Source organism: Anomaloglossus baeobatrachus, chromosome 1 (genome assembly GCF_048569485.1).
Source record: "Anomaloglossus baeobatrachus isolate aAnoBae1 chromosome 1, aAnoBae1.hap1, whole genome shotgun sequence".
In the NCBI taxonomy this organism is placed as follows: Eukaryota; Metazoa; Chordata; class Amphibia; order Anura; family Aromobatidae; genus Anomaloglossus; species Anomaloglossus baeobatrachus.
The window spans coordinates 552,276,631-552,303,184 of record NC_134353.1 but is presented as its reverse complement, the minus strand read 5'-3'; the positions used below and the strand labels follow the sequence as shown (position 1 = coordinate 552,303,184).

General features: G+C 47.1%; 1 protein-coding gene across 1 annotated transcript in view; it reads left to right on the top strand.

Annotated features, from left to right (window-relative positions):
- The first annotated feature begins 6,676 nt into the window (after positions 1-6,676).
- LOC142312902 (RNA exonuclease 1 homolog) overlaps positions 6,677-26,554 on the top strand; it is a 129,913-nt gene continuing 110,035 nt past the window's right edge. The window contains exons 1-2 of the mRNA XM_075351921.1: positions 6,677-6,818; positions 21,818-22,989. Of these exons, the coding sequence (XP_075208036.1) occupies positions 6,677-6,818; positions 21,818-22,989 (1,314 nt within the window). The remainder of the gene's footprint in view (positions 6,819-21,817; positions 22,990-26,554) is intronic.

Here is a 26,554-nt window from a genome sequence, read left to right as displayed (position 1 = left end):
AGCCGGGACAAGAGCTGTGAATAGAGGGACTGCGGTAGAGAGCCCTCAAATAGGCCCCCTTCACACGTCCGTGAAAGAAACGATCCGTTTTTTCACGTACGTGTTAAAGGGGTGGTTTGCTCCCTGTGTGCCGTGTTTGTGGCACATTCCTGTTCTCCGTGTGTTATACGTAATAACACACGGAGAACGGAAAGCCCCGCCTTACCTGATACTTCTGGAGCTGTCTGTGGTGCTGACTGACAGCGTCCGGCACAGGCCACGCCCCGCTGACCCTGCTTCCGGCCCCCAGTGAAGAAGATGCGTTGTTCAAATTCACTGGGGGATGACTGCAGGACTCGTGGAGGTAAGTTTGTGTTTTTTTTATTTTTTAAATGACACGTGTGTTTCTCTGGCACGTGTCACGTGGGCCCGCATCCACACTACTTCCGTGTGGTACGTGTGCGGGCCCGTGCTGCCGGAGAAACACGGACATGCATCCGTGTGGAGCACATGGCACACGTCTGCTCCGCATTAGTGCTTCAGCTAGTGGTTGACTGAAACAGTCCTGTTGGTACAGATCTCCCTGGCATGTCAATAAAGTCCAGCTGGAGACCTATGATATGACTGTTTGTTATCTTACTCTCAGACAGTTCTTTTAAGACCCAAAATACATGCAGTACACTATTTTGGGCAATGTGTTAGTCAAAGTAATGCATATATAAATGCTGACGTTTTACAAGTTTTTTTCCCCCAAAGGATTTTTTTTTAAAATTTGTGTTTTACTACCTGTGTTTTTTGGTTTCCTTTCTTTCTTTGCTGTGTTTATGACTTTACAGTTGATGACTTATAATGCTTACATGGCTGCACTAAAACTCAAGCCAGTCGTGTCCACATAGAGGACAGTTGCCGAACCTGCCTGTTGGTGACACGCACTAGCCCGACCTGTAAGGCTATGTGTGCATGTCGCATCTTTTTTTCCGTTTTTGTCGCATTTTAAACTGCACTGTGTCAATGACAAACTTCATGCTTTTACTTCCCCAGCAAAGTCTTTGATAAATCAGAATTTACATGCACTCTTTGCAGTTTTCTTGTGAGCGTTTTACTAGTCAAATATTTGTCAAAATCTTTGACAAAAAAAGCAGCATGTTCATTCTTTTTGATTTTTTATCACTTTTACATTTATTTTTGTCACCCATTGAAATCAATGAGGTGTGTCAAACTGCCAGAAAAATGTTAGATGTGCACTTTTGTTGTGTTATGGAACAGTTTTTGTCAACAAAAAAGCAGGTCACCCACATTATTCCAGGATAAACTCATTCTCTCTCTTTCTCTGTCTCTCCCTCTCCAAGCGCTTCATAGTCACCAATACGACTGTCATGCTGCTCCCGCTGCCTCTCATTCTTCTTTTGGGGCTGCTCATTAAACTCATATTCACTGCTTCCCCCGCACACCGGCATCTGATTTGTTGCAGTCATACGTGCCCCCACGCTGAGTGACAGCTGTCTGACGCAACCAATTACAGGCACCGGTAAGCGGGTCTATATCGTATGGTAAAATAAATAAATGATTTTTTAAAAAAATGGTGTGTGGTCCCCCCAATTTTGATACCCAGCCAAGATAAAGCCCCAGAGATGAGGGCTGGTATTCTCAGACTGGGGAAGCCTATGGTTATTAGGCTCTCCCCAGCCTAAAAATATCAGCCAGCAGCCGTCCGGAATTGCCGCATCATTAGATGTGACAGTCCCAGCACTTTATCCAGCTCTTCCCGACTGCCCTGGTGCAGTGGTAATCGGGGTAATAAGGAGTTATTAGCAGCCCATAGCTGCAAGTAAGTCTTAGATTAGTCAAGGTTGGCGTCTATGAGACATCACCTCATCACTAATCTGTAAGTGAAAGTAAATAAACACAAACACCCAAACAATCCTTTATTTGAAATAAAAGACAAAAAGCCCCCCTTTTTCATCATTTTATTAACCCTCCATGCACACCTCCAGGTACAACGTAATACACACGAGGTCCCACAACGCTTCCAGCACTGCTACCTCTGATGCTCACAGCGAGCGCCATAAAATAGGACTGCCCGCTATGAGGTTCAGGCCGCGACTGACATGGGATGCACGATCAGCGATGATGTCACTCAAGTAAGTTCTCCACCTGTGGCTCACTTCAGTCGCGGACTCCAGGACACATTGACTCCCGCTGTTATTGCAAATCACCCAATTGACTTTGTGTGGCTCACTTCACTTGCTGCATGGAGCTCACAGCGGGCAGTCATGTTCTATGCCGCTCGCTGTGACAGGACAGGGATGTACCAGTGCTCAATCGCTGTGGGGCATCATGTGGATCATTTTGGATCTGGAGGGGTGTTTTGGGGGTTAATAATTGGATTTTTGGGGGGTTTGTGTTTACAGTGGAACCTTGGTTAACGAGAACAATCCGTTCTGGGACTGTGCTTGTTAACCAAGTTACTCGTTCAGCAAAGCAAGATTTCCCATAGAAAATCATTGCAATGCAGACAATTTGTTCCACAACTTGTTAAATGTCCCATCCTGGTGCCCTATTGTGCCATTCCACACACGTACAAACAAACACAAACACGTACAAACACACACAAACTCACACAAACACACACAAGCACGCACGCACACACACATATTATGCTCCCCTTACCTTCCATTTCATCGCCGGCCTCCTGGGACTTGATGTTCGCTAGTATGGGCTGTGTATCGGGTAACCATCACGACGAGGGAGGAACTTCCACACCCAGAGCGCTGACGTCAAAGGCAGGAGCCGCTTGCCTCTGATTGGTCAGCGCGCTTGCCTTTGAGTAGCGGCTGACAGGGGAAGTTACTGACTCGTCGAGATGCTTGCCGATGCACATCCTGAAGCGGCGAACTACAAGACCCAGGAGGCCGGCGATGGAACGGAAGGTACACATATTATGCTCACCTTACCTTCCGTTCCATCGCCGACCTCCTGGGTCTTGTAGTTTGCCGCGAGGATTCCTCCCTCGTCGCGATGTACCGGCGAACTACAAGAATCATAAGGCCGGCAATGGAACGGAAGGTAAGGTGAGCATAATACTGTATGTGTGTGCGTGTGTGTTTATTTGTGTGTGTTTGTGCGTGTTTGTGTGTGGACTGCAAGAGCGGGATAGAGCGCGGTGGATGTACGGAACTGGAAGTGTGTGCGGTGAGGATTTTGCTCGTACAGCAAAGCTTTCTCGTAAACCAAGTTACAAATTTACAGAAAGCTTTGCTTGTTAAGCGAAATTCTCGTTAACTGGATTACTCGTTAAACTTCACTTTGACTTACAGATTAGGGGTGTCTCATAGACGCCTACCATCACTAATCTAGGATTTAGTATCAGCTGTGGCCTGTTATCAACTCCTTATTACCCCTATACCACAGCACCAGGGCAATGGTCCGGCACCAGAAGTGGCGCACCTTATGGATGTGCCACTTTTAGGGCAGCTGTGGACTACTAGTGTTAGGTTGGAAAGGGCCAAATAACCATGGCCCTTCCCACACTAATATCAGCCCCCAGTTGTGTGCTGCACCTTCACTGGTTTTAGAAAAATGGGGGGACTCCACATTATATGTTTTTTGTTGTTTTTTTTTAAGTCAGGGATAGCTACTGGGTATCAATTCACTGGTAATAGACACAAATAGCAAAGTGAAAATGAACACACGCCTAAAATATAGCCTTTAATCTTATTAATGATAAAAAGATCTGAGTAGGACCTACAACAAAACAAACCGCTAAAAAAATAGCCAATATACTCAAAATCCTGTACCAGACCAATTGGCTAATCTCGAGTTAAAACTGAAGTGGATGATGTAATTCATGTAACCAAACACTATGACATACCGCAATGGGCAGCAGTAACATTAATCATATAGTGGATGATAAATATCATGAAACCACATTATCACCTGCCGCAAAGCAAATGGCGGTGACAAAATAATAGAAAAGGAACGGTCTTACCACATCTGCCGTGTAACCCTTTCCTTGCTTAATTGGAGCACTAATTACTGGATAGTCTCGGCAACCAAAAAACGAGATAACCTGGTCCTTATCTGTATGACTCAGGATCCCCACAGGTTCCAAACACATGTCCAGCGGTGTGCATGATTCTACCAACGCGTTTCTTATATCATCAGGGGCGCCCTGCCCAGGAATGTCCTGGTATTGATGGAATAATTTGTGCCGATCTGTGTGGGTCATTTTTGACCAGGATTTTGGAATCTTTTCCTCTCCCCTGATGATATAAGAAACGCGTTGGGAGAATCATGCACACCGCTGGACATGTGTTTGGAACCTGTGGGGATCCTGAGTCATACAGATAAGGACCAGGTTATCTCGTTTTTTGGTTGCCGAGACTATCCAGTAATTAGTGCTCCAATTAAGCAGGGAAAGGGTTACACGGCAGATGTGGTAAGACCGTTCCTTTTCTATTATTTTGTCACCGCCATTTGCTTTGCGGCAGGTGATAATGTGGTTTCATGATATTTATCATCCACTATATGATTAATGTTACTGCTGCCCATTGCGGTATGTCATAGTGTTTGGTTACATGAATTACATCATCCACTTCAGTTTTAACTCGAGATTAGCCAATTGGTCTGGTACAGGATTTTGAGTATATTGGCTATTTTTTTAGCGGTTTGTTTTGTTGTAGGTCCTACTCGGATCTTTTTATCATTAATAAGAATAAAGGCTATATTTTAGGCGTGTGTTCATTTTCACTTTTGTGACTATTTGTGTGTTTTTTTTTAAGTCAAATAATTAAAGGGAACCTGTCATCAGAAATTTAGCTTGAAACCTAAAAGATTCCCCCTCTGCAACTCCTGGGCTGCATTCTAGCAATGTTCCTGTTGTTTATGTGCCCCCTTTCTGACCAAAATAATATTATTGTATTCAGATCTTGATAATGGTACACGGGGGCGGGCTCTCTGGTGGCCATTAGTCTGCCGCCTGTCGCTTTAGGCCGTCTCCCATCACTCCATTCCATACTTCAGGACGCCGCCCACTGCACCCTAGGTTCCGCGCACGCGAGGACCGCTGGTGACGTGTGCGCAGGCACGAGGTTATGGGCGGCGCTGTGATTGCATCGCAAGTGCCCGCCCATCATCTTGTGGCCACGCTCTCCCCTCTGCGTTGGAACGTTCTGTGCAGAACGCTGGAGGCAGAGGGGAAAGGGCGGGCAGGAGATGATGGGCGGGCACTTGCAATGCAATCACAGCGCCGCCCATAGTCTCGTGCCTGCGACACACGTGACCAGCAGTCCTCGCGTGCACGGGACCTCGGGCGCAGTGGGCGGCGTCCTGAAGTATGGAATGTAGCGATGGGGGACGGCCTAAAGCGACAGGAGGCAGACTAACGGACACCAGGCAGCCCGCCCCCGTGTACCATTATCACGATCTGAATACAAAAAGGTACCCCTTTACAAAGTCTTTATTTTGTTCAGAAAGGGGGCACATAAACAACAGGAACCTTGCTAGAATGCAGCCCAGGAGCTGCAGAGGGGGAATCTTTTAGGTTTCAAGCTAAATTTCTGATGACAGGTTCCCTTTAAAAAAAAAAAGTGGGATCCCCTCTGTTTCTCATGACCAGCCAAGGTACAGCAGACAGCTGAGGGTTGCAGCCTGCAGCTGCTGTTCCTGTGCTGGATATGAAAAATTGGGGGGACCCCACGTCATTTCCCCCCCCCAAACCCGCCCCCCAAAAAAAACCAACAGCTGTCCAAGCTGGCTATTGCTCTATCAAGCTATTCTGTTATTTTTTTCTATCTATTCCATATGTTCTATCTATTCTTTCTATTTTGTCAAAAACGTGCAGATTGGGTGCAGAAAATATCTGCATCAAATCTGCAGCGCATGCACATAGCCTTAGGGTACTTTCACACATCCGGATTTTTGCTCTGCGGCACAATACGGCGTTCTGCAGAAAAACCGCAACCGGCTTTTGTAACGCCGGTTGCGGTTTCTTTTGCATAGACTTACATTAGTGCCGTATTGTGCCGCAGGGGCTTGCGTTCGGTCCGGTTTTTGCCGCATGCGGCAAATTTAGCCGATGCCGCGGCCGGATCGAACGTTCCCTGCAACGTTTTTTGCTCCGGCTAAAAACACTGCATCGCGCCGCATCCGACCGCTGCGGCGCATTTTTCAATGCATACCTATGGAGGCCGGATGCGGCGCGATGCGGAAAAAAACGCATCCGGCCGCCGCATGCGTTTTTTTCCACTGCGCATGCTCAGTAGCATGCCGCAACCGGAAAAAAACGGACGGGCCGCATGTAAAAACTTATGCAAAGGATGCGGTGTTTTCGCCGCATCCGTTGCATAGTTTTCACAGCCGGATTGAGCCGCACAGCTCAAACCGGATGTGTGAAAGTAGCCTTATGAGGCTGAATTCCACAGCATACACTGAGATGCTGCCCTCAGAGCACTGCGGCTGATATATATGGGAAATACAGTCGGATTATAGGGTGTGACCATAGGGCTGCTCTCCACAGCAGTGTCTGACTCTGATCACCTCACCAGGCTGACCTCATTCTCTAGAGCGTTCAGGAATTCCGGAGCAGCTGATTGGATGACTGCTGATGACGTAGTCGTTATAGAGGCTGCCGAAGGCGTGTGATTGGCTCAGCAGCAGAGCGGGAAGTTCTTGCAGTGTGGGAGTGTGTGGCTGACCGATGCTGCGCTCCGCGGGGCTCTTCCGGCTCCTGAGCTGCCCGTGTACCTCAGAGGGCGGAGGCTGTTCCCGCCCGCATTGCCAGTTCCGCCATGTGGCTCCGGGGACAAGTTGGGAGCCGAAGGGTGACGGTGATAATACCTGTGCGTTGTGGGCAGGGACCTCATTCCGCCGCTCCGTGTCCAGGCTGCTGGGGGCTGTAGTTGTGATGTCATTAGTTGTGCTGGTCTTGTGTCTTACTGTTTACTACTGTTCTGGCTGTAGAGCAGTGTTCACACTGGTGCGGGTTTAATATTTGTGTATGGAGGCTGCAGCCAAAGGTTTCTATTAATTAGCAGAGACTTGCATCAGGTGCTACATTTCCTCTATGGATTTAGCTGGAAATCCCCTCAAATCCTCACAATCCATGCTGCTTCTTGTATCATAAAGGGGTGACATTCCATGTGCACCATTTTATACAAACTTTCTCATATTGGTACATGGAAATGGGGTTTAAAAAAACAAAATAAAATCTTTCTTGTAGTGTTTAAACCACAGTGAGTTTCACAGCAATGTGTGAACAAGCCCTCGGGTGTCTGAATGCTGCGGCTTTTCTAGCTGACTGTAGATTTCCCACGTGATTTTCTATAGCCATTTCAAAATTGCTACTTGTAGATTTTGATGCTGATTTTCCACTAAATGGTTAAAGTGAAAACTGATTCCACAAGGGAGATGTTTATTCGATTACTTATATGGTGCGGTATTAGGCACTGGCTGAAATCGTAGTGATGTTGCGACATGAAATTGAATTACTGTTGTGACTGAGCTCCGTTTCCAAATCAGTTGTCTTTTCTGTTGCTGGTCCCAAATAACATACAACTCAGGCTGCTTTCACACATCCGGGTTTTGCAGTGCGGCTCAATCCGGCTCAAAAACCTATGCAACGGATGCGGTGAAAAAAAACTGATCCGTTGCATAAGTTTTTCCATACGGCCCATCCGGTTTTTGACGGATGCGGCTTGATACTGAGCATGCGCAGTGCAAAAAACCACATCCGGCGGCCAGATGCAGTTTTTGCCGCAGGACGCTGCGTCCGGCGTCCATAGGCTTGCATTGTAAATCGCGCCGGATCTGGCGCGATGCGGGGTTTTTTTGTCGCAGAAAAAAACGTGGCAGGCAACATTTCATCCGGCCGCTGCATGGGCTAAATATGCCGCATCCGGCAAAAACCGGATGCAGCGCAAGGCCATGCGGCGCTAATGCAAGTCTATGGGGAAAGACCGTAACTGGCGGCAAAAAAAGTTGCGGTTTTTTTTTCTGCAAAGCGCCGTATTGTGCCGCTCAGCAAAAAACGGATGTATGAAAGCAGCCTCACCTGGCATAGACTTAGCTGCATCACCCACAATGTCCGGTTTATTTACAGCAAAGACGAAGCTCTACAGTGTTCAATGGCAAATCAGAGTTGTTTTTGTTGTGCGACCTGTTTTATCCAGCCCCACTCTAGATTTTTTTTAATTTTTTTTTTTTTTTTTTTGCATGTATGGTTGCATCTTTATTTCTTTGCTAACCCATTTAATCTGAGTGGGGGGAAAAAACTGTAGTAAGGGTGCCTCCTTCACACTGTGTTGTGTCCCGTTCAGTGGTCTCATCGACCTCCCCACCCCTCCCCCCACACACACACAAAATGGGATTTGGACTTATGAGCCCCGAGGGGGTCATTGACTATAATGGTGCACAGTCACTGTGAGGTCATGCGCCATTTTTCGAGCCTTTAAGCTTACTGGAGGTTGACACCTAAACACAGTCTACTACATCTGGGTGTGCACCTGAATTAAGCCTGTATACGCCCAAAAATGATGCACAACAGCACAGTGACTCCATCTGCACCATTATAGTCAATGGCCCTACTGGTGCATGCATCTAAATCCCATTTGACTGCACCCTGAGGGCTCATGCGCATGTAGCTCCTGAATATTCTGCAGTGATTTGACAGCACATGTGCGCTTCAAATCGCTGCAGAAACACTGCATAAGGCTGCTTTCACACCTCCGGTTTCTGCAATGCGGCACAATCCGGCACTTTGCAGGAAAATCGCAACCGTTTTTTTTTTTTTTTTTTTTTTGCTGCTGGTTGCGATTATCCTGCATAGACTTTAATTTGTGCCGCATGGCCTTGCGTTCCATCCGGTTTTTGCCGCATGCGGCAGATTTAGCCGATGCGGCGGCCGGATGGAACGTTGCCTGGCACGTTTTTTCGTGCGGCAAAAAAAGCCGCATCCGGCCTATGCGGCGCAGTTTTCAATGCATGCTTATGGCGGCCGGATGCGGCAAAAACCGCATCCGGCCGCCGCATGCGTTTTTTGCCACTGCGCATGCTCAGTGGCATGCCGCAAGCGGCAACAACCGGACGGGCCGCATGGGAAAAACTTATGCAAAGGATGCGGTGTTTTCACTGCATCCGTTGCATAGCTTGCACAGCCGGATTGAGCCGCAGAGCTCAAGCCGGATTGTGTGAAAGCAGCCTAATGGATGCAGTTTTTTTTTTTTTGTACAAAAAAAAGCCGATTTCATGTGCTATGTCTGCTGCCCCCACCATAGATAGTGGGAGCTGCATCCATAGCGCACGAAATAATTGACATGCTCATTTTATGAACGCATGGATTTGGGTCAAAATTTTAGCACCCAAATCGCTGCGTTCATAAAAGCAACGTGTGCACGTATCATGCACAATCTACATAGATTGTACAGGGGACGCAGGACGCATGCATTTAGGCTGCAGTGCAATACAGAGCGTAAATGCATGGAATTACGCAACGTGCGCACGAGCCCTAAGGGTATGTACACACATAGTATCTGAATGCAGAAATTTGTACACCATTTTTGTATCTATTGGGAGGAAAAATGCACCTTTTTGCCACACCTTTTATAAATGCACTTTTCTAGCAAAGTCAGTGCTGTGTTTAATGTTACCGGCATACAGCATCTCGTGCCAGGAGATAGACCCCCCCCCCAAGACGCACCCACTTCCAGTTAGGCCTAAGCCACACGGCGAGAAAAACAGTGCGAGTGGAATGCGATAAAACATCGCATTCCCCTCGGACCAATTCTAGCCTGTCAGCACACATGAGCGATTATTTTCTCAGCCCTAATCGGACCGAGAAAACAATCGCAGCATGCTGCCACTGTAAGCTGAGACTCTTTCTCTCACACCCATTCAAGTGAATGGGGCGAGAGAAAAATCGCACTGCACTCGCGGTACACCGGTGTACTGCTAGTGCAGTGCGAGAATGGCAATAGCCGGCTACGCAGTAGAGAGGGAGAGAAATCCCTCCTTCCCCTCCTGAGTGCCGGCCCGCCCCCCCGCAGCTGAGGTCTGCTCGCACGAACGGACCTCAGTTGCAAGGACACACGCATGACACCCGGCTCTGCTGTACTGCCAGCACGAGCAGAGTGTCATGCAAGTGGATCGCAGTAGTCCCCGTGTGGCCCCAGCCTTACACATAGTATTTGAATGCAGAAAGTTGTACACCACTTCTCTATCTATTGAGAGGAGAAGTCTGTGATCTGTGCTTAATGTTACCGCCGCACCAGCATCTCACTAGGAGAGGAGCATGGCAGCTGTAAGTCCCCTTACTTGAAAGCAGCCAGACTGGCTTGCAAAGTCTCCATAAGGAGAATAGTGTTCCCCCGTGATCCCCACATAGCTTTCTCATGAGCCAGATCAGACACCCCATACTTTGCACTGACGAGGGGCAAGCACCCCCCCGAAACACCGTGCCTGCAAATTGGGATTCTGATCTGGCATATATATCCTAAGTCAGAGGTCCCCAACTCCAGTCCTCAAGGCCCACCAACAGTGCAGGTTTTTGGGATTTCCTTAGTATTGCACAGGTGTTAATGTAATTACCTGCCCAGGTGCTGGTTCCAACAGCAGTGCAATGCTAAGGAAATCCTGAAAACATGCACTGTTGGTGGGCCTTGAGGACTGGAGTTGGGGAACCCTGTCCTAAGTTAATCTAAAGGGTTGTTAAAAAATCCACATTTAACTTTTAGGATCGCTAGTTCCAGTAGGTGGTGCTGCGCTAGAGTTTGTCTCCAGTCCTGGAGAGACAATTAGATGAATAGACTCCCAAGACACATCCAGTTCCAGTTAATGATATCTGGAAGTATACTGCAATGGAACGAAAATTGTTCCTCCAGCGTGTCAGGTATGAATTTTCAAATTTTCAGATTTAATTTTTTTTCTATTTTGCCACACTTGGAATTTTTTTCCTGCTTACTATATCATATGATAAAATGAATGGTGCCATTCTAAAGTACAACTCGTGCTGAAAGTCTCAAACTGCTATATCGATAGAAAAATAACTTATGGCTCTTGGAATAAGGGGCGGAAAAATGAAAAATTGCACAGTCCTTAAGGGGCTTAAATGAAAAAAATGTCGTAGTCCCACCTGTTTTTGATAGCCAGCAAACACCATTGTGAGCTGATGCCAGGCTGGGCAAAGTCCATGGTTATTTGGCCCTCTGCTGTATTTAACGGTCTAAGCATGAAAACCTCACCCACTGTGTCTAGACGCAGCTGAACTGTGTTTTTGTGGCTTTTTTTATTTTTTATTCTAGAGGCTTCTATGTTGTGCCCAAAAAAATAAAAAGTACATTTAAAAAAAAAAAAAAAACAACCCCTGTAGAATCAAAGCTTTGGTGTACTTTAAAAACCATGTTAAAAAAACACTACTTCACTTTGGCAACTAAAGGCATCAAATAAAGGGGAAAAAGCATAAAAAATTGCAATAAACAGGAGATTATTGCGTAGTTGTGTGGACACCTGCAGAAAAAGTTTTTATGTAACATGAAAACACTGCCATAAGCCTCTTTCACACGTCAGTGAGAAACCTGTTTTCATGGATGTGTTGAAGGTGTGTATGGCCCGCAGTGTGCTGTGATTTTTGGCGCACGTGTGTTCGCCATGTGCTATGCATGATAGAACATGGAGAGCAGGAACTTCTCACTCACCTGTCTCCAGCGCTGCTGTTTGTGGTGCTGATGTCTCGGGTGCTGCAGTCACACTTGCTTCCGGGCCTGCGGTGAAGTAAATATGAGCGGGCCCTGAAGCAAGGGACATCAGTGCTGGAGACAGGTGAGTATAGAAATTAATTTTATTTCAGACACGTGTTTTGTCCAGTATGTCTCACTCAGATCACACAACTGTGTGGTCCGTGTGACATTAGTGCTGCCGAAGAAAAATGGACCTGTCTCCGTCCGTGCGGAACAAACGGACATAGATCCATGAGAAATCACTGTGTGTGCAGACCCATTAATATTAATGGGTTTGCGAATGTCCGTGATTCCGGTATGTATAAAAACTGGCATACTTACTGGAATCACTGACAAGTGAAGGGGGCCTAACAGACACAAAAAAGCCAGAGGACGCCGCTGCAGCCACTCTCCCTGCAATTTGTGCCAGCTCCGGACCTCCACTGCAGGCGTCCATTCACCTCACATTGTGATCCTGTCACCCCTCTACCTATGAACACTCTGCAAAACATGTGGAACCTTACCTCTATTTGCAAAACCTCCGGTTGTCCTTCGAGACCCGTTTTTCCTTAGGCCCGTTTCACACGTCAGAGAAAAACAGACGTTTTTCACTGGCGTGTAAAACACGCACATGTCCCTGCGTGTGCCGAAAATCACGGCACACGTGGGTTGTCGAAGTGCAATCCGGGCTCTGTTGTCTGTGGCCCGTGATTGCACTTAGAAATCAACTCACCTGCGCCCGCTCTCCATGGTGCTGATCGCTCCCGCGATGCAGCATCCAGCCGGCGGTGACCCCTGCAGCAGCTGCTTCCGGGTTGGCTGTGTCGCGCATAATGAATATGCGCGACAGTAATCAGCCGGCTTAGAAGCAGCAGGGAGAACGGGCTGCAGAGGACATCGCTGGATGCCGGGTGAGTAAAAATGTTTTTTATTTTAAATGCACGTTTTTTTCTGGCACGTGTTTCACGGACGACACCACTGCGTGGTCCGTGGGACATCAGTGATGCCAGAAAAAAATGGACATGTATCCGTGCGGCAATCACGCACACGCGGGTACGCCGCACGGAGACACGTGCAGTGAAAAATCACTGACGTGTGAGCAGACCCATTCATTATAATGGGTCTGCGTATGTCTGTGATTCTGGTAAGTTTAAAAAAAAAAAAAAAGCACAAACGTACCAGAATCACTGACATGTGAAAGGGGCCTAACTCTGACCAGTGATGCAACAACCTTGAGAAAGGCTCTATGCCGAAACGTTGTTGCTGTTGCTCTGGTTGGGTTCCCTTTGCAGTGTCAGTCAATAAATTCACTTACGCATACTTCCCCTTTTTGTCTTCATTTGAGTGCTGGGGTTTGCTTTACTATATGATTCTTTATCCCCTAAGCACCTGTAGTGTGTGTGGTAGAGCCTGTAATCTCTAAATATTGACAAAAAAGCCAGAACACTGCCTGCTACAGTTATGCATGAATGAACAAAAAATAAATCCTAAATCCAAACTAGAGATTAGCAGGACAAATGGATGGCGTCATTCCAACCCTGGGTAATCGGAAGCTGCATCGGGAACTGTCAAGCTTCCTGTTCAGCTGCCAGTGACCTGGATGCTGAACCGGAGTCCTGTGAATCAATCCGCTAGTCTCTAGTCCCAACTGTCCCGGATACAGTGGGACAGTCCCAAATTTAGGTCAATGCCATGCCGCCCCTCTGAAAATGTCCTGCCAGGATAGAAAGAATTGGCAAATGGGTGTGGCTAGGGCGTGCCATATAATAAGGAATAATATTCCTCTTTTTGTTCTTGAATAGTTAGGAAGTTGGCCTATACACGTTAGATGACTTACTATTGAATGATGCTTCAGCCAAAAACTATTTTGGCTGACTCTAATACACAAGGATGCTCGTTCAGCCGAATATCAGCTGCTTAGCCAGTTGTAATGGCCACATCATCAGTTTGAAGGTGAAAGCACTGTCCATGCACGATTAAGTGATTATATGGGGAAGCATTAGAAAGACCGCGGGGCTCCAGAGGTCCAGACACATCATACATTTTAATCTTTGTACATATGTCAGAAAATAAACTGGCAGATTTGACATGAAGGCTGGATTAAAGATGGTGTTCAAGTATTAGGGGATTGTCACTGTACCATTCACAAAGTATAGGGCAGCTCTGTATTGACTACACACCTGCCCACTATGTAACGCCACCACAACCAAAGGCTCGACTGGTGCCATAGAGCTCTCCTTAACATCTCCAAATTCGTTGGCAGCCATCATTTCTGCTCAGTGTCAATCGACTTTTATCAGTGGACAGCACGGAGGACCACTAGTCCATCATCCAGAAAGACTATGCCTGTGCCTGGTTGTGTGGTCAGGTTTTTTTGCAGGTCATCTAGCATGCAGACCATTCTGATGTAAACGGTTTTGAATGGTCTGACGTGATGCTTGGTTGCTTCTCACTGTCCGTAAATGTTTGTGTGACATTTATCATTCGCACCTAAGCCCATTGTTCACAATGAAGCCGTGATCAGTGTGGGATGTGGCCAAAGGACATCCACTTCTATGCCTTTCTATGACTCAGTCTCTCTGCATCTCGGTACAACCTGCTGATGACACTCTGTAATACTCTAAGCTCAGTGGTTTCTTCTGTTTGAGAACATTCTGCTTGAAGCCTCACAATGGGGAGATACTCCTGATCAATTGTTAGGTGTTGTCTTGGTCTCATAATGTGAGCAACATGATGACAGTTTAAATGCCAATTCTAATTGAACCCCATAAATTATTGGGCAATTTCATGGAGCAAATACCTGTTGTGAATTTTGTCATTAAGCTCCTTGTTAGAAAACAGCAAGTTACTGAAACATCGAGTAGTTGGACATGTGCATTAAAAGTTTAGAGACGGTGCCATTAGCGTTACCTGAAAAGGTTAGGCTATGTTCACATGTGCAGTAATCTGTTAGAATGGATTCAGAAGCAATCCTTTGGTGCAAACACAACCTTTTTCCAGCACCCATGACAGCACCACGAGAGAGACTATCCGCCCTTCAAGGACAGGAAACCTCCAGAATAAAAAGGGGCGGCACCTCTCCCCGCATCAGTTGGTTTCCTGTCCTTGAACAGGGAACCTCCAGGAGTGGCGGTTCAAGATGGCCCTTAGGGGTCAAAGTCTCCAAGTATTCGAGCCCTGGCCGGTCGGTTCAGGCAGCATCATGGGTCCTGCTCGTGCCGGCTGAGGTGCTGAAGGGAACACCACAGCAGGCCCACGGGGGCTGTGACTGTGTGTGTCTGCGTCGACCTGCTTCTTTGCAATCACCCAGGAGTAGCAACGCCTACCAGCACGTCTGGGGACACACCACAGCAGCCCACGGGGGCTATGCCTGTGAATGACAGTACCTCCCACGCTCCAACGATGCAGGAGTAGTGATGCCGTCTTACCTGCCCGGAGGTAAGTGGATGAGTGCGCTGGTGTTTCCGCAGTGTGCTTCCCGGGCCTACCAATTCTCCGCCCTGCCACTTCGGGCGATTGGGCAGGAGCGACAACGGGGGACGCCATCTTGGGGATGGCCGCTGCCGAGTGGTGGTTGTGCGCAGGCGCGAGATGTTCTCTGGGTTCTCGAATGACGCTCGACTGACGTCATCTCCCGGAAGTGACAATGGCGGTGTGTGCTGAGACTCTGCTGAGGTGAGGCGACCGATGGCTTCACCCCTCCGGTGGAATACACGAGTCCCCGGGCTGCTGGAAGCAGCTTCCAGGGTTGCTTATGGTCTGCGGGCCTAGTGTTGCAGACCCTTGGTGTGGGGCTGCCTCCACAGTTGGCAACAAAGTCCCTATAACACAGTGCCAGCTTGTGTTGACAGCTGTCACTGATGAGGGGGGGGGCAGGTTGCTGACAGTTACTGAACTCAGATAGCTCTTATCGGGTCGGTCTCTCTGAATGGCTGATTAACCCTTTAGATGTGAGCATCCGTGCCATAAAAAAACAAACAAAAAGGAGTAAAAACGAGTCACTGAAATACACAACCTCCAGTTCTGCTACTAACACACAGCACAGGCTGCCACTCAGATGGGGCAAGAAAAATGCAAGCCTCGACGCGGATGGGTATGCTGGCTCATGTGGGATACTCTGGAAGGAACCGCACCTGGTCCAATTAGTGGAGTCTAAAGTCCAGCAGGACTGATGCCAGAGGCTGCAGAGGAGATTGATCAGCTAACTCCTTCTAACCTGGTTCCGCCTCTTGGCATCTGAGTGGTAAGTGACATTCATGAAAGTTCACTTTGTTCAGAGCTACTCTTGCCTGTTTTTCTTTCATATCTGGGACAGACTCAATGGATACACTTCAATAACTGGACCTCGCTACCTGTAATCAGGAGCTGTCTGTTCCCTGGTCTCAGAAGTGGTGCCAAGAAGGTATTATGCATACCCTATCAGGGGTGGTCTTGGATTCGTGTTGAGTTCAGGAACTCCCTTAGCGGCGCTGCAATTGGTTGCTATAGGCAACAAGCCCAATGTTGGCTTGACTGTTTTGCAGCATCTTTTGATCCTTTAGCTCCTTATCAATCAAATGTCATAGTCTTAATTCCAGACCTGCCTTCCCTGCTTATGGGGAATTAGACAGGCCCGATGGTGAATGTCATTCTTCAGCTTCCGCCTCCATGTCCGACAGTGACTCAGGTTGTTCATACTTTTCTATGGAGCACAATGGGTGACTAGTGAATGTGGTCAGGCCCACAACTGGCATCCCTGAAGTGACACCCAGAGAGAGAAAAAAAAAACAAACCTCAGTTTTTATATGTTGTGGCCTAGCAGAGGGAAATGAAATGCCTCCCGGTTAAGTATAGTCCCTCATTGCTACATAATGGAAGCAGATGGATAGGCAGAGTCCAACCCAGAATACCCTTTGAGGAAGCAGCCTGTCCCTTCTGCAACAGGCCCCTTAAGCTGGCTGTCGCTGCTACCAATGTATCAAAAAGTCATTGGCCACTCTGAGCTGAATGTACCTGCCCTCGTCAGTTCACAGCTTCTATACAGTTTGAGACTGGACAAGTACCAGCTGAGGGGATTGTCGGACAATCCCCGGTTCTGCAAATCATGAGAACTGTAGGGCCTTGAATCATTCTTGGATGCAATTACCTACGCTTCCTCAGGATGGGAAGTTTCAGCTGTGGCTTTTCACCCGGCTATTGTAGCTACTTACACGGCAAGGTCACTGGTAGTGCCAGGGATCAGCTACACGAGGAGCCCCTAGACAAATCATGTTCCCTCTCCTCTTCTATCAAAGGGCAGCAGCGTTCCTTTAGACGCATCTGCGGCCTCAACCAGACTGGCCAACAGTTCTCTAATCATAATGAGTTCAGTATGGAGTCAAGGAGGTCCAGTGTGCATTGTTTATTCCAGGTGTTCACATAACACTAGTGAAAGGATGCATATTATCATGTCCAGCTCCACATAGTTCAGAGTTCCTCAGCGTAGCCTGTTTATGGGAAAAAAAAAAAATGTTCGTTTCCAGTAGGCAACCCTTCCAGAAGTTACAGGGAAAGGAAGTGCTTGTTATCCCTTACCTCGCCAACTTCTTGTTTGACGGCAGGCCTGCCCGTCATCGTGCCGCCTTATGCGGGAAGGGGTTCTTCCCTGCCAACACAACAAAGGCTCGTAAACTGGGAGAAATCAGGATTGCGTCCAGGGAAGGTCCGAACTTTTCTAGGGCTCACTTAGATTCAGAAGCTCAGGTGTTTAGTCTTCCGGACTCTTTGCTGGTGAATCTTCTGGTACTCATAGGTCAGGCACCAGAGGCCCCAGGGTTCTCTCACAAGAGCTATGTCCCTGTAGGGTTCCCTTACATCCACCATTGCGGCAGTTTGATGGGACCAGGCGTGAACCATAGTAACCTTTAGTGGGACATCTTGTAGTATCTAGCGATTGTTGGGGATCATTGAACAAATGCATTACACTCCAGCACAGTCGAACCCCTGCATTGCTGGTTAACCAATGTGCTAAAGAAACATGCTTCGGTTGCCCTGAGAACCTAAGGTACTTACTACCAACGCACGTCTGCAGAAGGGGAGCCTACCTTCGCGGTCACCCAGTCCGAGGAGTGTGGTCTGGAAGTGAATCCCATGATTTTCTCAAACTTATCAGAACTTTGCTGGCTGTAGAATGAGCAGTGGGCCGGTCCCTGCCCTACCTGACTGGTCGTCCGGTTAAAATCCTCCTTAAATCTGGCGAGGATACTGTGCCTCATCCCCTGGAGGCATGTTGGTCAAGAGTGCTCATGGATATGGCAGGCAGAATTTTATTTAGCAGAGTGTTTATATCATCCCTCTCTGGTTCTGTATGGGGAAAAGAAATCTGTTTGGCGGACTTTTTCAGCCGCAGCAAGTTGAGACTGGGAATGGGTCTTAAGTCAGTCCATTTTCAATTAGCTTCCGTTACGTATGTTCTGATAATGGGCCTCTTGTATCCTGCAAAATGGTTCACTGGTTCTATTCGCTAACTCCAAGGGATCAACCTCCTGCGGTGGACGCCCTGCTGTTCAAATGGAGCTTCAGCCTTGATATACTTCCACTCATGGCCTTTTCACCCGTTTTGAAGAAAAACTCCAGGGGGGACAGGGCAGTAATGATCCTGATAGCCCCGTTTTTTGGCCTGGCACACCATGAGTCTATTGCCTGATACATAGTCGTTCTCCAGGCCAGGGGTCCTATTGAAACTACCAGGGCTTCTGACTCAGGGTCCAGATCTTCACCCACTGTCAGGCATATTGCATCTTATGGCATGTTTTTTTGACAGGTCACCTTACCAATCAGAGAGTTCTCTCTTGTTCTAGTCCCTACTCTTCTACAGAGTAGTAAACGACAAAAAAAAAAGCCTGGACAAAATTCTTGTCTCCATATGGGCGAACCCAGTTGTACCGACGCCAGTTATGGTACTCTTGGAGTGCTTCCAGAAGGGGTTCACACTGTGTCGGTCAGTACGTACAGAGTTCTAATATCTGCTCTTGCAATCTGGTTCAATTATGTCCTGACGGGAGACCACTGGATTCCCGATTCATTAGGATATGGTCTAGCCTTATGAGCAATCTATCTTTGCTTCCATAGGATCTTAATCTCGTCCTATCGGCCCTGACAAAGCCCCCTTGCTTCCTTTACAGTCCATGTCGCTTCAATAATCCATCCCTGAAACCAACTTCCGGACCCCTTCACATCAGCAAGTCGGGTTAGTAACATCTAGGCCCTGTCTTAGTTCCACTATTACTCAGCTTTCAAGGATATGGTATCCTGAATCCTGCCCCTCCTTGCCTCCTGATAGTAAATCATGATTTTCATAATTCAAATGGGATGGGTATTCAATCCTTTTTTTGTTAGTCCAAAAGATCAGGACGTGGAGGGGGCATTGCCTGGCCGTTAGCAGTTACCTTATGGAATATTTGTATGCAGAAGAGGCTGGTCCGGTTTGTTTTCTTTCAGGGTAATAGCTAAGAACTCTAAACTTCTAAATCCATTTGGTGGGTGGATCAGAGAAGCCAATTCTTCGCCTACTGGGCTCGTGGTAGGCATGTGTCTGCAGGTCTGATGCTCACTACACAAGGGAAATCACCTGGGCTGCAAGATCGTATGTCACCATTGAGCAGCTTGTAAGCCACAGGGCCACATGGTCTTCACTTTCCACTTGCTATAAGCACTATAGGTTGGCCTTATCCTTACTGACTTCACCTGGGGAGATCGGTTCTGTAATCTGTAGTCGCCCCCCCTCCCCCCCCCCTTAGAATATTCCTTGTTCTCTGTCATTCTCTCGTGGTGCTGTCATGGGTGCTGGAAAAATACGTAATTACTTGCCGGTAATGTGTTTTTTCTAAACCCATGACAGCACCCTTATATTCCCTCCCAGCATGTGGATAAATTGGCAGTATTTTAGCTACACGTGGTTCATGTTGGTGCTGGCTATGTTATAACATTGTTTCTTCCTGAGGTCCTTTCATGCTCTGTAACCAACTGATGCGGGGAGAGGTGCTGCCTCTTTTTATTCTGGAGGTTTCCTGTCCTTGAAGGGCGGATCCTCTCTCTCGTGGTGCTGTCATGGGTTTAGAAAAAACACATTACCGATAAGTAATTACGTATTTTTTTGTCAGTTTTGAAAAAATAGATTTTTGCAGGATTGGATTTTTAACCTTCGTGTCTATGGAAAACTGATCCAGTAACTGTTTAGCTATCCATTTTTTTTTTTTTCCCTTACTGGATCATTTTTATCGTTTATGGAAGATAAATAGTAATCAGTTAACAGATCTGCTCTCCCTACTCAGATGTTAAAAATTAAAGAATCGGATCCTGCAAAAATGACAAAGGTGTCTGAATTTTTTTTTTTGCTAGCTTATTGCTGCTGGGTCCGTTGGATACCAGGCCGTATAGGTTAGAGCTCTGTGTTGAGCCTCCGCTGAAGTCACAGGTGTTTCATGCCTCCCCTGATGAACAGACATTGTGAAACGCGTCAGGGGTCACCTGTTTTTGTTCACCAAGGGTCAGGCACAACAGGGCTAGCTGTGGACTGCCCTTGTAAGGGCGGGAGTTATTGTGCATAATTAAAGGGTCAGTTGAATCCCAAACAGGGCTGGTGACCAAGCCATGACTCCCACCGTGCCGGTACGTGGACTAAACAACACGGGAGAACCTTGATCCATCCATGGGACGAAGGAATTGGGTGAGATTGTTCCACTTAAAGTGGCCTTGATTCTGTATCGTTTTTTCTGTTTATATGCTTCTCGCTGGAAGATATAATTGGTATTTAACATATGACATCCATTTGGGAGTTAGCATCCTTTGGATAGTATTACTAACGATACATGTCTCCGCTTAATTTGTCCCTTTATGGTTTATTGTATATGAATGATCAGCTGGGCAAATGATTGCATTCACTCTTGCCTTCTGGCACTAACACCGACTGGGTCAAGTGACGATGCACGTTTCTGTTTAAATTGTCCCTTGATGGTATGTCGTATATGCATAAATAGCTGGGCAAATAATTGCACTCATTCATGCCTTCAGGCATTAGCGCTGATTGGGTCAAGTGGCATATTATCTCCATTGTGATCACACACATGTTCGGTAGGCTATATATATCTACCAATAAATTTAGCTTACTGGTGGTGCCACTAACGGTTATTGACATACAAGGTTTTCTTCCCGTGTTGTTGGTAAGGGGTGAACGTTCTTTCGTTCCCCTGTACATTGAAATATGTTGACGCCATGAATATATGAACCAATTGGCCTCAACATTTTTTCTGGTTTTTATTGGTGTTGGGATCACTGTATTTACGGTATTTTTAATAACCCAATTAAAGGTTAAGTTTTATCATCACATGTTGCTAATATCTGCTGGGTCCATTCTAGCAGATTATGACTGGACATGAGAACTTAGCCTTAAAGTGCACTTTTAGGATCATCCTGAAATTTCACCTGAAAGCTAAATATCCCTAACTTTTTGTGAGTACTGTATGTGTAAAATATTTTGTTTTTGTTTGTTTTTCAAATTTAGGGTTTAAATGTTTTTTTTTTTTTTCTTGTAAATGTACTATAAATTACAAAAAACAATTTCAGGCTTAATGACAGACAGGTGCCCCAGATATGATTTGGATTTCAAAGCCATTTTTGTGGGTCTTTGTCATATACAGCAGTACTTCTCATTCTGTTCTGGCAATACATGTAACAATGTGTGATGCATTGGATTCTGCTGCTTCCATTGACTTGCTATATTGCAGTCTGGTGGTTTTATGTCTTGGCAAAATTCCCATGCAACATATTTGCTGCTGAGGTTCTGCACTGATACATGCAGTGAGCGCTGTACAAAGCTATTGAGAGAATTGCAAAAAGGTGCTGCGCATTTCACTCTGTGCACCTACGTATATCTGCAACGTACATTGACATGCTACAGATCTCAAACCCGCAGCTCCTTTCATGTTACACTGTGAATATTTTGTCGCATGTGCATTAGATTTCTTTACTTTGCTGGCAGACTTCCTGCAAGCTCTTTGGGAGGATGGCTTAATATATGGTTTTTGTTTGGTAACACTAACCAGTAAGCATATTTTGCTAAGAAAGCTAGTTTTCACTTATATATAATTTTTTTTTTTTTTTTTGTGTTAAAGGTAAAAACTTGCAGGAACTTGAGCGAATTAAGAAAGCAATTGAGGCTGTAAAAAATGAAGTTGAGGAAAAACAAAAAACACTTTTGCTGTATACAAATGGTACACAGAATGTAAAAGACCATGCAGTCAAAGTGGACAGCAACTGCAATATTGAAGAAAAAGTGGAGAAACTGCAAAATCCATCAAGAAAGGCAATTCCAGTTTCTACAAAAGGAAGTAACCCAATTGTTAAAAAATATATTGTTGACCGAAGCTGTCCAGCCACAGATTTGGAGTATGACCCCTTACTTAACTATTCTGCTGGTTTCTTTGGTTCCACTACAAAAGAAAAGGGAAATGAAAAACACCCTAAACCAAAGCGTACAAGTGAGGAATTGGAGAACACTCAAAAAAGGCCGAGAGCTGTATCTCCAATTAGGCTAGAAATAAAGCTTCAAGAGTCTGATGATGAAGACATGCTTGTTATAGACGTTCCTCCACTTGTGGAAGTCTCAAAGAAACCTAGAGCTAGTAAAGTATGTGGCATTAAAGAGACCTTACTGTTATGTGATACAACAGTTCCAGATGAAAGGATAGTTCCATCAGTCGATACCGTGCAAGATGTAATTCTGGCTCCTGTAGAAAGTAATGTCGACGTAAAATCAGACTCTGTAAATGAGACTTTACCTTTCAGTATAACTGTAGCTCCTCATGACAATGGTCAATTTCTTGACAGTTCTAATAACTTTACTTCTTCAGAGCTGGATTCATCCTCAGACTTAAAAGGACTTTCAAACGAGAGACCTATCAATATAGGTAGTGATGAAAATGTGAATCCATGTTGTGCTGTGCCCATTGTTGTAGAGTCTGATTCCCAACCTCTGTTTCAAGAAGCCTTATCAAACGAAATTGAGCTTCTACATGATGAAGCTAAGTACTCAGCAAGCAATGATAAAGCTGCTGAAGTAACAATGAATGAGCATTGCAGTGATCCAATGGTAATTGAACAGAGAGATGGGGAGCAGGTGGCCAGTAGTATTGACGATGAAGTGATTGTTGTAAATTCATCTTCTGATACTGAAAACACCTCAGATGAAGAATCGGGTCTGTCTGATTCAGATGATCCAATTGAAGAATGTCGAAGAATTTTCTATGAATTTACTGAAAATGAAGCAAAGAAAAAATCTGAGCAGGTATGTTACGTAACATTGCTCAATTTTGTGCCTTTTTTCTTACAAAATCCCATTCACGTTTTGGTTCTTATTGCTTTTCAGGGGTTTTTTTACCGTGATTCATTTCCAATAAAATGACATTCTTCCATAGTCTCTAGATGCAGCTTTCTGTAGTGCTGATTTAGCAATGTATTGTTTAGTGGTACAATATTTTATGCAGCACATGGTACACACTTGTAAACAGGGTCCTAGGGGGGTGCTGTAGTCGTGGTCCGTGTCGTGCAACCCCTGGCCCTGCTATAGGCAGATTGAGGGCCCAGTAGACTTCTGGGGTTCGTCCACTTACTTGCCACTTGGGGATCCTATGGCTCCTTCTGTTTTCTGGTTCAGGGTCAATCAAAAAGATGACCGCAATCAAATTCTTGCAATACAACGTTCATGTATGTCTGTGTCAGGGCTCTCTTACAGTTGCAGTCACTTTAAAATCTTTGCTCTTTATCTGTTCCTTTACTAGTTACTTTCAAGCTGTTCCTTTCTTACTGTGCACACTAGCACTATACTGCACTTCTTCTGGCTGTCTTGGATGCTGTCACTTCTCTTGGCTCTGTTCTGTTCCAGCTGACTAGTCTGATCCCATCCAACATCTGGGGTCCTAGCTCAGCTCTCTTCCCTGTGCACGGAGAGTCCCATGAAACCCCTATGTTGCCCAGCAGTCCGCCGACAACCTACTCATAGGGAGACTGGTCTACCCCCGGCATTACCCACACCCAGCTCCTCAGGCAGCCATCTTCTCCTTACAATTACTTCTCAGGGACCGAGTTCCTAAGCTCCTCCCGAAGGCTAAACCATTCCTTAACCCATGGTGTACTTGTTGTGTAAACGCCATTGAGCTACCGGCTATGCTGTACCTCACTAGCACTGTCTAACTTGCACCTTACTCTGCTACATCTTTGTGTAACCTTCTTATCCTTTACACAATGCCATAAAAGGTACAAAACACATTACATTGTTAAAGACATATAAACACATTAACATTACTCAATACTACATATGACACTGTACCCTCTTTCGCCACTTGAAGGCACCGGCATAAAATCTACAACGACTATAAAATATCATTAATCATGGTTGGGGTCTTCAGAGGGAAGTTCTGAACACAGCGACCACTCCCTTACATACTCACGGCTGAATAGTATTCACCAGCACTATATTAGAAAACTGAGATCCGGTTAGTTCTTTGGCTGAAGGTAAAAACCATCCACTTGAAAAGTTGTAATTGTAACATCTGATGCAATGTAACCCTTTTAATTTAAATTTGATTAAGAAAAGGTGTTTTTCTTTGTCGCTCCATTGGGAGACCCAGACAATTGGGTGTATAGCTTCTGCCTCTGGAGGCCACACAAAGTATTACACTTTTAAAAAAGTAACCCCTCCCCTCTGCCTATACACCCTCCCGTGGACCACGGGCTCAGTTTTATGCTTTGTGTGGAAGGAGGCACACACCCACTCATAGAAAAAAAAAAAAGATTTCTCATACATAGTATGACGGATGGAAGAAAAGAGGTCCCCTATGGGGTCCCCGGCATGCTCCCTTCTCACCCCACTGTGTCGGCGGTGTTGTTAAGGTTGAGGTACCCATTGCGGGTACAAAGGCTGGAGCCACATGCCGTCTCCTTCACCATCCCTTATGCGGCTCTGGGTGAAGTGGGAGCCTCACCGGTCATTCACCTGCTGAGACCGTGCTCCATCCGCAGCCCCTGGTGGAACCTGCTGGACCGGAGCGTTTTCATCCCCAGGGACCGGGCCCTGCACCTTTTAAGGTACTCTGTGTCCCCATGGGGGGACGGTACGGGGAGACAGGTCGCCTTTCTCCCCAGTAGCGCCGTCCGTTGTTTTTTCATCGGACTTCCGCGCCGACCGTGCCTGCTTGTCGGGCACGGCCTTAAATTTAGTCCCCGGCCTAGTCGGGAAAAATCCCGCCCCCGGGCCTGCTTGTCAGGGGTAAGGGTGGGATTACCGACAGAGGGCTGGAGCATCTTTGCATGTCTCCCCTCCCCTCTCATTGACCACTATGGGGCCTCCAGATTGCCTCCTTTTGCCGGCGCCGCCCATGGCTCCACTCCCCCCTTGAGAGCTCCGGCGGCCATGTTTGGCATTATGCTGCAGCTGCACAGCTCTACAGCTCCGGGGGACCCACGACAGGGAATCTGGAGGACACCAGCGGTTGGTAAGCCGGTGCTGGTTCCCCTAGGGTGCCGGTATGTGTATGTAGGTATGTGTTATATATATTATATATAATATATTCGGAACGGCTGTATAACCCTTTCCCATATACCCTCAGTGGTCGCTCTCCTAAGGGACACTTATTGCATACAGCATGTCGTCCACAAGGAGCAAAGCCCCTAAGGCACAGGTTTTTTTCGCAGCCTGTACCTCTTGTGGGGCTATGTTGCCTGCGGGATCCACCTACCCTCACTGTGATCAATGCTCGACTCCTGCCACGCTTGCTCAGCCGGAGCCTAGGGCACTTGTGGGCCCCTCGGCTCATGTAGATCCCCCTGCTCCTCCTGAGCAGGCTGCAGGGACAGAGTCACCGTCATTGGCCTCTTTCGCTGAGAAACTCTCTGTCACTTTCTCAATCCATTGCACAGTCTATGGACAAATGGTCATCTAAGCTCCTTGAGGCATTGCAGTCCAGACCGGGCTCTTCACAGGCCCCGGCCCCTGTTAGTTTGTCTCCTCCAGGGCCTTCTCGGTCCGCGCTGCAGCGCGCTCCCAGGATAGCCCCTAGGTCCCAGGCGGAGGACTCCTGCCCGGATCGCAGTCCCAGACAGGCTAAGCGGCCTCGCTGGGACTCTTCCCCGGCCTCCTCACGCTGCTCTGGATCTCAGCTTGAGGACTCTGGATGACGAGGCGGACGTGGGAGCTCAGGGCTCTGACCCTGACTTCGCCCTCAACCTTGATACCCCTGAGGGGGACGCCTTAGTAAATGATCTTATTTCGTCCATCAACCACGTGTTGGATCTCTCTCCCCCGCCTCCACCTGTAGAGGAGTCGGCTTCTCAGCAGGAGAAACACCAATTTCGATTCCCCAAACGTACGCGCAATACGTTCTTTGATCACTCTAACTTCAGGGACGCTGTCCAGAAGCCCAGAGCGGTCCCGGACAAGCGTTTTGCTAAAAGGCACTCTGACACGCGTTATCCCTTTCCACCTGAAGTCGTTAAGGGCTGGGCACACTCACCCAAGGTGGATCCGCCAGTCTCTAGATTGGCTGCTAGGTCCGTTGTGTCTGTTGCCGATGGCTCATCCCTGAAGGATGCCACTGACAGAGCTCTTGGTGAAGTCTATTTATGAGGCCACGGGCGCATCTTTCGCCCCGGCCTTTGCGGCCGTGTGGGCTCTCCAAGCAATCTCGGCATGTCTGTCTGAGATTAATGCTGTCACGCGGAATTCTGCTCCGCATGTTTCTTCCTTGACCTCTCAGGCATCAGCATTTTCGTCCTACGCCATGAACGCCGTCCTGGACTCCGCTAGCCGTACGGCCGTGGCATCCGCTAACTCCGTGGCTGTCCGCAGGGCCATG